Source organism: Apiospora aurea (assembly GCF_038362705.1).
Source record: "Apiospora aurea strain CBS 24483 chromosome Unknown utg000008l_segment0_segment0, whole genome shotgun sequence".
In the NCBI taxonomy this organism is placed as follows: Eukaryota; Fungi; Ascomycota; class Sordariomycetes; order Amphisphaeriales; family Apiosporaceae; genus Apiospora; species Apiospora aurea.
In genome coordinates, this window is record NW_027117395.1 from 728197 (window position 1) to 740410 (window position 12214).

At 56.2% G+C, this 12214-nt stretch overlaps 7 protein-coding genes across 7 annotated transcripts; 3 read left to right on the top strand and 4 right to left on the bottom strand.

Moving 5' to 3' along the window:
- Positions 1 to 683: 683 nt before the first annotated feature.
- PG986_011708 (Conidiation protein 6-domain-containing protein) lies at positions 684 to 1009 on the top strand (the record flags this gene model as incomplete). The annotated part of the gene is made up of 2 exons (XM_066847930.1): positions 684 to 798; positions 864 to 1009. 2 exons carry the CDS (start codon positions 684 to 686, stop codon positions 1007 to 1009), a joined length of 261 nt encoding a protein of 86 aa, XP_066694626.1.
- A 266-nt stretch (positions 1010 to 1275) lies between these two features.
- PG986_011709 (uncharacterized protein) lies at positions 1276 to 2283 on the bottom strand (the record flags this gene model as incomplete). The annotated part of the gene is made up of 1 exon (XM_066847931.1): positions 1276 to 2283. One exon carries the CDS (start codon positions 2281 to 2283, stop codon positions 1276 to 1278), a length of 1008 nt encoding a protein of 335 aa, XP_066694627.1.
- Positions 2284 to 2707: 424 nt separating this feature from the next.
- Positions 2708 to 3906, bottom strand: PG986_011710 (uncharacterized protein; the record flags this gene model as incomplete). Its single annotated transcript, XM_066847932.1, has 2 exons — positions 2708 to 3034; positions 3088 to 3906. The coding sequence occupies 2 exons, from the start codon at positions 3904 to 3906 to the stop codon at positions 2708 to 2710; spliced, it is 1146 nt and encodes a 381-aa protein (XP_066694628.1).
- Positions 3907 to 4217: 311 nt separating this feature from the next.
- PG986_011711 (uncharacterized protein) lies at positions 4218 to 4890 on the top strand (the record flags this gene model as incomplete). The annotated part of the gene is made up of 2 exons (XM_066847933.1): positions 4218 to 4281; positions 4475 to 4890. 2 exons carry the CDS (start codon positions 4218 to 4220, stop codon positions 4888 to 4890), a joined length of 480 nt encoding a protein of 159 aa, XP_066694629.1.
- Positions 4891 to 5326: 436 nt separating this feature from the next.
- PG986_011712 (3-deoxy-7-phosphoheptulonate synthase) lies at positions 5327 to 6717 on the bottom strand (the record flags this gene model as incomplete). Its single annotated transcript, XM_066847934.1, has 3 exons — positions 5327 to 5640; positions 5695 to 6474; positions 6672 to 6717. The coding sequence occupies 3 exons, from the start codon at positions 6715 to 6717 to the stop codon at positions 5327 to 5329; spliced, it is 1140 nt and encodes a 379-aa protein (XP_066694630.1).
- Positions 6718 to 8366: 1649 nt separating this feature from the next.
- PG986_011713 (uncharacterized protein) lies at positions 8367 to 9812 on the top strand (the record flags this gene model as incomplete). The annotated part of the gene is made up of 3 exons (XM_066847935.1): positions 8367 to 8567; positions 8625 to 9163; positions 9245 to 9812. 3 exons carry the CDS (start codon positions 8367 to 8369, stop codon positions 9810 to 9812), a joined length of 1308 nt encoding a protein of 435 aa, XP_066694631.1.
- Positions 9813 to 10649: 837 nt separating this feature from the next.
- Positions 10650 to 11015, bottom strand: PG986_011714 (uncharacterized protein; the record flags this gene model as incomplete). Its single annotated transcript, XM_066847936.1, has 1 exon — positions 10650 to 11015. The coding sequence occupies one exon, from the start codon at positions 11013 to 11015 to the stop codon at positions 10650 to 10652; it is 366 nt and encodes a 121-aa protein (XP_066694632.1).
- Between the last annotated feature and the right edge of the window lie 1199 nt (positions 11016 to 12214).

The following is a 12214-nucleotide window of genomic DNA, read 5'->3' on the forward strand; positions in this document are numbered from 1 at the left end:
CCGGTCTGGCCATCTCATATCCATGATCCAGTCCAGTCACATAAGGAAACGTGAGAAAGAAGCCTGGCAACGGACCAGAAATATTGCCAGGACTGCACATCAAAGTCATACTACTCGGTCAGGGTATGGGTTGTTATGATTACTAAGGTGGGATCCGGGATCTGCACCAGACCCCTGGATGCCGCGATGTGGGAAATCGCCAACCGGTCAGCCAAGCCTTACGAATGACGTATCCGCAATCCGGGGTTCGTCACACACCCAGCACTAATCAAAGATTCCCCCAATCTAACCGTTGCACGCGACGACCAAACGCGACCTATTTGTGGCTCGTGGTAAACAGATCTGACGGTTGGCAGGTTGTATGCAAACAACTGGCGATCGAGATCCCATAGATCCCAGTCTGCAGAGTCCATGCAGAATGTGGTAATGTGGTCGCACAGGACAAGCAAAGCAAGCAAATGCCAAAGATGATGATGAAGAAGGTAACAGCGACGTCATTCTATAGGTTGGTCGGAGCATATTGGAAACTGCGAACATAAGAAGAGCAAGCGTTCTCTACATTCCCTCAAACAGAAATACTCCATTCTCGACATCTTCATCTTCTGACGCAGTTGAACAAACAAGCCAAAACACCACATCCACTTCTCCACCCACACAGTCACCAACACAACATCATCAACACCATGGATTCCGCCGGCGCCAAGTCTACCGTCTCGCGCGACATGGAGGAGCTCACGCAGGGAAAGGAAGAAATCTCCCACAGCGTCCAGGGCCACAAGGCGAACCTCGCCAACCCCAGTATGTGCTACACTAACACCTGCCAACGTTTATACTGCCTCTTCTAACAAGATGCACACACACAGACACCAGTGAGAAGTCCAAGGACAACAGCCGCAAGGTCATCGACTCGCTCGGAGGAGATGCCGCGCACTACGGCGACCAGGACCAGCCGCGCACCAAGACGGCGGCCGAGAACATTGACGGAAGCCGCGCCATGGGCCGGGGATGAGTAGGAGAGATGACTTGATGAACAAATAATCTGTACCTTAGCGATGGAAGGTACCACAGGTTGAATGCATCACTTGATACCGCCCAGCAGATAAACTCTGGCAAAACATGACGATGGCCGTGGAAGGTTGACCTGCTACCATGACTGCCAAACAAGACTGTTTCATCCGATTTCGCGTAGCTGTCAGACACCATCGCCATAAGGAGTCGTCTCGACCATGGTATTCCATCCTCAGCTCCCCTTCATCAGAGTCCGCAATCCCTCCCTCACGCCATGCACTTCCGAGCAAACCCCCCAACAACCTCATTGAACCTCTCGCTCTCCTCCCAAAACATCCAATGCCCGCTCTCGAAAACCACCCACCCCGCGGCCTCCTCCCGGCCCCCATTCCCCCTCCGCACCCGCCTCACCGTCTCCTCCATCCCCGCGAGCGGAAAACACCCCGTCCGCCTTCCCGCCAGCACGAGCGCCGGCACGCGGATCGCCTCGACGGCCTCGCGGTGGTCGTACCGCGTATGGTCCGCGAGCAGCCGCGCGAGCCAGACGCCGTCGCACCGCCGGCTCTCGCCCACAAAGAACGCCTCGTCCGCCGCCTTCTTCTGCGCATACTCTGCACTTTGCTCTTCCCCGTCCAGCGGCTGCACGCGGTACCCCAGGCACCCCTCCACGAGCCCCCGGTGCGCCGCGTCCGGCGTCTCGATCCACGCCCGCTGCGCCGCCAGCATGCTCGCCTCGTCGTAGCACCCTAGATGCGCCCTGTCGGGTCCCCATTCACTGGCAGCACCGACGAACCCCGGCACGCGGTCCTGCAGCGGCGCCTGGTCGACGAACACGAGCCCGCCGAAGCCGTGCTGCCCGAAAAGCTCGACATACGTCCACAGCACCGCCGCACCGATCGAGCAGCCCACCGGCACGATGAGGGGCTCTCCCCTCTTTCCGAGGGGTTGGTGGTCGCACTGATCGCCCGATGGAGATGCGCGACCAGGTCGCGGACATCGGCCGCGAGGCGCGCGACGTGGTAGCCGCCCGTGGTCTTCCCCGAGGCCCCGTGCCCGCGCAGGTCCGGGGCGACGACCCAGAGGTCGCGCGAGAGACCTGCGAAGTTGCGCGAGAAGTAGGCCGAGCTGCCGCTGAAGCCGTGCAGCAGCAGCAGGATTTTGCAGTAGCGGGGGTCTGCCTCCGGCGAGGTGGGGCCATTGGCCGCCGGCAGGGGCAGCGAGGACTGGAAGGCCAGGGGTGCAGCCGTCGTTGGCCTCGCACGTGAGGTACTGCATTGTGTTTGTCGGTTTGTCGGTGATAAATATTTGTAGTATTCGTGACCGATATACCTTGGTGGTTGGTAGATGTGTCTGTTTGACCCTAACCTCGGCGCTGCGTCAATTTCTCCCTTAAAAATCGGCCGTTCGCACTGCAAGTTGACGTAGGTTTCGGCCCAAGATACACGCGCCCTCATACGATCAAATCGCGCCAAGAACACATAAGATCACTTTGGCACCATTCGGCATGTTTATGTTTTGCTAATTTGTATGTATTTTACAGCATCTCCATGATGATGTTCATCCGGAGACTTTTTCCCTATGGTACATCACATCATCCCCCTTCTACTTGGCTTATTTTTCCACAGAGGCAATGGGCTTTGATCGGCCTCTTCTACATGAATACATACAAGTAATAAACCCCTTTTATTTGGGCAACGGCTTAAGCTTCACCATTCCAGTGCTTCTTTTCTCGGCTCTTGGGAACAGACAGTGGGCCGTCCTGGAGATCTCGCTTCCTGAATTCGGCTTCGATGAGCTTGTAACGTCCCAGCGCCTGATCCTTGTGTCCCCGGGTGACCCGCTTAGGGGAGAAGGCCACGTTGGGCAGAGCAACGAGGTCTTGCTTCTTGGTCTCAATTTCTTGCGAGAAAGTCTTGGGCTTCGGCGGCTTTGAGAGCGTGGCCAAGAGGCCGCGTGCCGTAGCAATGTCGGCGAGTTTCTGATCGGGAACGACCTGGCCTGTGAGTTGCATAACGCGCTTGATGACCTGTGATGATTTAGTGAGCATATATCAAGTAGTCTCAGATGGGTGCAACGTACAGCAAACTTCAACCGAGCGTCTTGCAACGAAGTGCCCTTCCAGCTCTGGTCGGCCTGCTGCTTCCAGGCAAGCGCCTCGGCGGCCGAAGGCAACACATCTGCAGAATCCACGTTGGGCTCTCCGTCCTTTACCACCAATCCATCGGCCACAGCGTGCAAATCACCCGTAACCGTAGCAGTGCCGTCGCTGTCGACCCTGATATCCAAGGCCAGCACAGCGTCATGCTGCGCCTTCCCTTGCAGTCCCCAGATCCCAGTCAGCTGCTCCTCCTGGCCCAGCTGCTTCATCACGAGCGTTTCCGTGAGCGCCCGGCGCACCGCCGCCTCCAGGAGCGCCGGCTCTTGCACCTTGTGCTTGGGCTTGAACCCCACAAAGTCGCTCGTCTCGGGCCAATGCGCCGGGTCGTCCCACCAGCTCCCCAGGCCGCCTATCGACTCGAGCCCCTCGGCCGTGGTCGCGGGCGTGTACAGGGTGTCGGTGATGGTATCGGCCCGCTCCGCCACTGAGGGCCGCGGGGGAGGTACGAAGACTCGCTGCTGTGACTGGTGGTCGAACTGCTGAACCTCGAGCTCCTCCGCTGCTAGCTCTTCGACGCTCTCGGGAGCGGCCGCCGCCGACTTTCCGCCGCTCGTGAGGGACGCCGGGAGCGGCTCGGGCTGCCGGGACGAGTAGAATCGTAATGTGTTGATCGTGACGGCGGCCGGGGTGGGAGATGGCCTCGTGGCAGCAGCGCGCGGGGTGCAGAGGGGCGCCAGCGGTCGGGCGGTTGGGGCCAATCGGGCGCCCGAGGGCTTTCCTAATCTTGATATCCGACGCATTTTGGTTCGATTGCGCTCAAAAAGTCGGGATTTCGAACCGCGATTCAATGTGTCGTCTTTGGAGGATCTTCGACGAGCCCGCCCCGAATTCAATTAGTAGTAGATCAAGCAACTTTTTTGGGCCAGGGACCCGACCCTCCGACCATTGGCTCGAAACCAGAGCTTGAGCCACAATCTGGCCTGTGGCTAAGCACTCCAGCGGCCTAGGCTCTAGAGAGGTAGGATCCAAGACCAGCGACGACAAGGGATCACAATTGGCAAATGTCCATGTTTCGTCCTCCTACCGACATCGAATTGTAAATGCGCATAAGATGAAGCATCTCCGGATACTATTTCTCCTCTTGGGAGTTCTATTCTCCCAAGCCGTCGCAAAGTGTAAGAACATCTACGTCCATCCATCACTGACCAACAACTTGAACCATAAACTAACAACACCCTGATGCGCCCCTACACCACAGCCGCCCCGACGTTCTGCAAATGCACCTGCTTCAAGAACAGCACGATCGTGCCCCTGGGCCCCAAAGACGCCTCCGACAACACGCCCTCGCACGCCAAACCCCCGCCCCAGCCCGGCAACAACAAGTTCCTGCGCTCCCTCAACCCCTTCACCACCGACGACCCCCCTACCACTACTCCGACCCCTCTGACCCCGATGCGTCGCACCACCTGTCCGCCCGCGCCGCCTCGGCCTCCTGCGCGCAGTGCACCCGCAAGTTCTGCCTCGACTACGGCTTCCCCTTCTGCAAGAAGGCCGAGGAGAAGGACGTCGTCACCATGTGCTTCCAGCGCGACAGCCGCAAGGACCAGATCATCGTCTGGGGCTTCATCTTCGGCACGCTGGGCCTGCTGGGCTGGGCGGGCGTCAAGCGCTTCACCGAGATGCGCGAGGTCAAGAAGACGGCCGGCGCCGCCGGTGGCATAGGTATAGGAGTCCCCGGGGCGAGGCATGATAGGGGCAATTATGTCCCGGTCGAAGTGCGATGATGAGGATGATCGTGATCGCGGCCTGGGTAGTCTGATGTCCTTCACAAGGCGGAGACGGAGTTTCAAGGCGTTTTGGGTGTTTATATATCAATAACGGGGCAATACCAATTTGTAGCCGCTTGAAATGTCAAGCTGGTCGGTCATATGCATACAGTTCATGGCCGAAGAAAAAGGGGCTCTATTCATATGCGTGGCATCGCAACAGGGTAAGTTCATGGTCCCAAGAACGGAGAACAGCGCATGTTGAATATGTCCCAAAACAGACCAAAACGCCGTTTCTCTATCCCCTGGTATAAATCAAGATGTGCATGATCCGGTTTCTGCTCCATTTTTTGCTTCTAAATGCCCCAACGCTCTCATGCAACGCGCCTTCGCCGGTTTTCATTTATTCATGGTCTACAACGTCTTCAAATCGTCTGCATTATTCCAAGCGCGCTTAGTCCTCCTCCAGAGGAGTGGCCTTGGCCGTCTCGCCGGTGCTTTCCGACAGACCATTCTTCTCTCTGCGAGTGCGAACAGCCTCGGCCAGATCCTCCAGCACAGCCACGGTCGAGTCCCAGTCGATGCAAGCATCGGTGATACTGACACCCTTCTTGAGTGCTGAGGGGCCTTCCGCCGGTACCTTTTGAGTGCCCTCGCTGATGTTGGACTCGATCATCACACCAATGATGGCCTTCTCTCCCTCCCGGAGCTGGTCGCCAATCACCTTGGCAACCTTGGGCTGGTTGCGGTGGTCCTTGTTGGAGTTACCTACTATAAGTCAGTATTTTGCGATTATCGGCGGGGTGTGGTGTTTCAACTTACCATGCGAGCAGTCGATCATGATAGCCTGCTTTTGGCCCTTCTTGATGAGGGTCTCCTTGGCAGCCTGGACATTGTCCTTGTCAAAGTTGGTACCCTTGCTTCCTCCGCGAAGGATCACGAATCCATGCTCATTGCCCTTGGTGCGTGTAATAGCAGCCAGTCCCTGCTTGGTGACACCCATGAAGTGGTGCTTGGAGGCAGCCGCGCCAATAGCGTCGATTGCCACGCCGAGGTTACCGTCGGTGCCGTTCTTGAAACCGACGGGGAAGGACAGACCGGAGGCCAGCTCGCGGTGAAGCTGCGACTCGGTCGTTCGGGCGCCAATGGCGCCCACCGAGACCAGGTCGGCCAGGAACTGGGGAGAGATGGTGTCGAGCATCTCGCTCGCAATGGGCATGCCGTTCGCCGTCAGGTCGCGGAACATCTGGCGCGAAACGCGCAGGCCCTTGTTGATCTTGAAGCTCTGGTCCAGATCGGGGTCGTTGATCAGACCCTTCCAGCCGACAGTTGTGCGGGGCTTCTCGAGGTAGGCGCGCATGATGATGCACAGATCGTTCGACAGCTTTTCGGACAGGGCCTTGAGGCGGGCGGCGTACTCGTGGGCCGTGGCGGGGTCGTGGATGGAGCAAGGACCGACGACGACCAAGAGTCTGTCGCTACGGCCCATGACGATGGCGGCCGCGTCGCGGCGGCCCTTGACAACTGTCTGAAGGGCAGCATCTGTCATGGGGATCTCTTCCATGAGGAGAGCGGGCTGGATCAGAGGATCCTGACCCAGGACTAGAGAATCGGCAGCAATTAGCATGGCGATCATGGAAGAAGACGCAGGCAAAGCTGTCTTCTCTTGGGGCATTGCCGCTTTAAATAGTTCTGAACTCTCGAAACCCAGTATCATTCCTGTATACGTCGGGTGGCGCAGAGTGATGCGACAACATGCCAGAAGACGACTGTGTACAACTGGAGAATCCCGTACGTACCTCGAGTGTCGTCAACAATGACTGGTGACATCTCTGCGCTAGGCATGGTCGATATGGACTATTCTGACAACCGGGTTGGTTTGTGGTATTCGATTACTTGGGCAGTGAAGCACTGGGGAGCGAATGCGTTGGTGGAGAGTGTCGGGCTCGGGTTCGGATGGGCAGACGCAGGTCGGGCCAGAATCTCTGTAGCTGTGTGAGTTGTGGTTGGGGAAGGTTTGCAAATACTAAGGAGTCGCAGGCGGGAATTGCTTACAGTAGGATACGGTACACAAGACAACCGAGTACGCAGTGGAGGTGACTCAGAAGGAGGGCGAGAGGTGAGTCGATATAGTGCGGCATGTAAGTAGTAGCCGAGAAATACTTTTATTCCTTGCGCCCTACACGAAGTGTGGTGGGGTCGAAACCGCAGGAGTCCAGAGTCTGGATTCCAATTGGAGCTCGGGTGCTCAACCTCGAATTAGAAGGCCTAGAATGCACACGATCCGTACCCAATGGCACTACTGGTAATTGTAAAGATCCATTGCCTACCTAACCAGGCCCATGGATGTCCAGCAAGTCCTCTAGAGTGTTCCCAAACCCCATGGTAGTTGGCATCTTCAGTTGGAGCCGACGACGGGTTCCTGGCCGTGTTGCATATCCCACTTACATCCCACCAACATTTTTGTAGGTTAGTGAGTGAGGGGCAGTCGCAAAACCCGTCCAACCGTCATAAGTGGGGAATCGCGTGGTGGTGATCTCAAGCTCCGTCATCTTACCTGCCATCAATGGCAAGTTCGGTATGAGTTATGTCTCCGGGTCTGGAGTAAAGCAAAAGTCTGCGAAGTCATATTTTCACAGGCACCGCAGTTCAATTTCCCCAACTACCCCCTCGTTCGAATCCATAGTAGAGTACGATTTTATACTGTGACTCTCCACAGGGGCCTTTGATGCTGACCCTGCCTACTTGGTAGCCAAATAAACAAAAGTTCTGCAGCTGCAACAGTCAGCTAGTCCGAGCTCGGAGAGGGAACAAAAACGATCAATCAAGTGCCTTGGCATCCGTTCTACTGGGCTCTACCGCCTGTGTACGTAGTACAACCAGAACGCCGCTTAGAAATATACCAGACGAACGAAGTTGACATGGACGGAATGAGACGAAAACAAATGCCACGGAAATCAATGAGAACGCGATAGTCCCCGAAATCTGGGAAGCACTCGGGTCTTATGCATCTTCCCGCAGCTGGACCTGCCAAGTATCAGGGGACCACGAGCCCACCCGGCAATGCCTTTATCCTTGCTGAGCTTTTGCTGAGCTCGCCATTGGCGAATCCCGTACCGGGACCATCGTCGCTTTCGCTTAGGCTCGGTATAGGTCCTCGGCAACTTATCTCGACTTCACCTACCTTAACGGGCATTAGAATACTCCGTTTCCCCAGACCCATTCTGCCGGGCTCCCCTCGTCTGGCTTGCTGTTCATGCCAACTGCCATATTTCATGTGGGGATCGCTTGGCGATCCTCAAGTAAGCGATATACAAATTGGATACCCGTAGAGTCGGCTGAAGTCGTCTAGCAATATTGGTCGCGGAGGACCTCCGTCCGTCTTCAGTAGCAACCTCTTCGTATTTCTAGGGCCTGTGTCCGTTTAACTTCCCAATGGCTTCCTCGTCGTTGCCTTGGCATTTCTCAAGGGCTCTGCTTTAGTCAGCCTCAAGATGCTTCATTCTATACTTTTCATACCGAGAAGCCTTGGCGTCTGCGTCGTTGTCTTGTTCGCTTTACCATCACTGGTGGCTACACTCGCTCTCGACCCCAACTATCTGCAAGCCAGGCAAGATGACGATGCCCATTGGGTCGCATCCTGGACCTCGATGCCGCAGTTGGTAGAGCAGAACAATCTTCCGCCGGCATCCTTCGTATGTACTTGACCAAGTCCGAACTTCTGAGTCAAGGTGCCTGACCCGAAGACGCAGCGAGGTGGCGGTGCCATATTCAAAGATGCTACTCTCCGCCAGACCCTCCACCTATCCATCGGGGCAGAGAGATTTCGCTTCCAAATCTCAAACACGTTCGGCGGCAGTGCTCTCCCTGTAACTGCGGCTTCCGTCGCTCTATCGGCTGGTAACAAGGCCGGGGTGAACGGCATCGAAACGTCGACACTGCTTGGCCTCACATTCAATGGCTCCGAATCCGTGTCCATACCCAGGGGCCAGGTAGTATATAGCGATCCCGTGGATATCAAGGCGGCTGCTCAATCCATGGTCACTTTGAGCTTATATACACAGGCCGGGCAATCTGGCAGCAGCATCACTGGCCACCCGGGCAGCCGGACCACGTCGTGGATGCAGCAAGGCAATCATGTGAATGCGTCAACGGTAACGGGTGCGAACACGAAACATTGGTACTTCGTATCAGCGGTCGATGCTTGGGTGCCGACAGCGACCTCGGCTTTGGTCATCTTGGGCGACAGCATAACCGACGGGCGAGGAAGCACAGATGACGCCAACAACCGGTAACTCCTTCTTACACAATCTTGTTCCATGTAAAGGTTAGAAAGACTGGTAATGCTGATCTATCTTACTTGCCCGCTCAGGTGGCCGGACCTGCTGCTCGCGAGGATGCAAGCGTCCAACCTGACGACCATCGGCGTGAACAACCAAGCCGCCGGCGGCAACGCCGTCCTCGCCGGCGGCCTCGGCCCGCCGCTGCTGCAGCGGTACAGGCGCGACCTGCTCGCGGCCGCGGGCGTCCGGTACGGCCTGCTCTTCGAGGGCGTCAACGACATCGGCAGCGCCTCGCCGGACGCGGGCACGCAGCAGCGCGTCGGCGACCAGCTCATCGCGGCCTTCAAGCAGGTCGCGGCCGACGCCCACGCGGCCGGCCTCCGCGGCGTCTTCGCGGCGACCATCACGCCGTTCGGCGGGAACGGGCAGAGCTACAGCAACCCGGCGCGGGAGGCGACGAGGCAGCGCGTGAACAAGTGGATTCTGGCAGGGGGCGACAGCAGCTTCAATGCGACGGTGGACTTTGCCAAGGCCGTTGCGAATAGTGGCAATCCGGGCAATTTGGCAACCCAATACGACAGCGGTGACCACTTACATCTGAACCCAGCCGGCTATCAGGCTATTGCGGACGCATTTCCCTTGGACATATTCAAGTAGGCACCGGACTTTTCTTGCCACAGGTACATTCGCAGGTGCGCAGTATTGCTCGGTCACCACACTATCACCTACCATAATACAACAACAAACCAAAAATACAAACACAAATGCTTGCCAATCAAACATCTTGAGACATAATAGGCATAGTAGAGCAGCTGAGGTCACGGCCTGGAGCAAGGTGACAAATAAGAATCAGCTTAGAAAAGCAAAAAGAGGAGGGAATTTAACCCTTATTCCTCCCGACGTGGGGGTCGAACCCACAGCCTTGGGATTAAAAGTCCCACGCTCTGCCATTGAGCTAGCCGGGATAGGTTACTTAGCTGGATGATGAAATGATGATTTATAGAAACTTATATCTCCTAACATCCTTACCCACTGTCTCGGCTCTCGCGCTGGATTTCGCCCAGTGATGGACCGGTCTTTGCCATTCACGAACGGCGAGCTGGTTTTAGAAGTTACATGCGTCAAGGGAAGTATGGCTCTTCATCAATAATAGGCAGGTAGGTAGATGCAATACCACCTACCTATAGTCATTCGACACCACAAGAAGCTGTTTGAGGCTTGTATGAATTGGCGGCAATGGTGTATTAATTTCCCATTTCCCAATCTGTACGAAGCCCACCGTCTAAGCTTACTCGAATCACAAGCATACAACTTTTGGAAGCCCTCCTGCCAAACCTGGCCGCTGTCTTGCAATTGGAGTCATTTCTCGGGACCAGTATTCGCAATACAAATATAGTCTGTAAGTGTGCGATAGTCCTCTTTCCTTTTCTCCGGAGCAATGCCATCCACCTATTCATAATAATTTCTTCGTCCCCAACACCTCCGTCGTCGCGCCTACAGCCCCAAAAGCACAGCCGCGCCCGAAATCGCCGCGGGCACGGCCTGGACGAAGAGGATCTTCCTGCTGGCGGTCAAACCACCGTAGACGCCCGCGACGCCCACACAGCCGAGGAAGAAGAGCTGGATCTGGCGCGCGACCTCGGCGGACGGGTGCGCGAGGGCCCAGACGAAGCCGGCGGCCAGGAAGCCGTTGTAGAGGCCCTGGTTCGCGGCCAGCGTCTTGGTCTTCTCGGCGAAGTCGGGCTTGAGGTTGAACGCCTTCCGGCCCCGCGGCGTCGTCCAGAGGAACATCTCCAGGACCATGATGTAGCCGTGCAGGCCGGCCATGAGGCCTGTTGCGGCGGTGGAGAGGAGGGGCATGGTGGTGATGCTGGTGGTGGTGAGAGAGCCGAGGGTGGTAAATATGCTTCGACCAAGAATGGGTGGCTTCGATTTTCGAGTGAGTGTCCCTCAGTGTATCCCGCTGGCTGCAATTGAAAGAGTAGAACAAAGAGAGGAACGGGAGTGAGATCTGGCCTCGCTTTTAGATTGAGTTTTCACAAGATGCAATGGCATGATACCCTTCACGAGAAATTGGCTGGTGTTCTAATTAACAGCTTGCATAGAGTTCAATGCTGCCTGACTCGCGCCCTTGCGCGCCAAGCCGATTCTAGGCCCCTGCCCGGCGCATTGAAGCCTCGTGGACGGAAGCTCGCCTTGCGTTTGCGAAGCAATTGCTGCCACCAAACCACTGCGTCTCATCAATCTCAACAGTGGTTCACTCTGTCTTGCTACCGGCCACGCGCATATGTAAACTTTTGCATGCCTGATTTGAGTACTTGGTAAACCCCCATCCGGATGTCCCCAATCGCGTGGTCTGTACTATGTGCCCAGCACTCTAGCTGCAACTTTGCGACAGTGTACGTCGTGCAGGAAAGAGGGTCAGCTGAGCGCCATTCTGTGTCTTTTCTAAGACATGTGGTATATGTTTTGTCTCCGTCATTTTCACACCTTCGGCAGTGACACCTGGACTACTCAAGACCATCACCGCAATTGCTTCCACCAAGTGCTCTTGGCGGCGAGAATAAAGTCACCCGACAGTTTACCTAGCCATTTGTGTGTCAGTGATGATACAAACGGGCTGCTGTGTGGCGAGTCCTCGCGTACTGTCCTGTGTGCCTGCAAAAAAGCGCAGTTGTCGAGCCCCGGAGAAATCACTCTCTCCTTGCAAGACGCAGAGAGTAACAAGCCGAAGTGTGTTTCCACTCCGCTCTGGTTGCACCGGTATATCATCCCAGTCGAATTTTGCCCAGACATAGAACAGTCTCTCGGGGCCACTCTCGGTCCCGCTGCACATCTTATTCGTATCGGAATCTTGCAGGCTGGCAACAAAGTGTTCCCGGAGGAAAGGACATAAGTCACTTCCTCTCCGGGCCCTTTGTTCCAGAAGGGGTAGGTCCTGGCTAGACTCCACGGCGCAACGATGAGTATAAAACACACAAGCAACCCCAACTGCCCTCTTGTCGACTTGTCGTTTCGTGCCGAATGCTCTCAGTAACTTATCTCCGATGAGGCCAAAT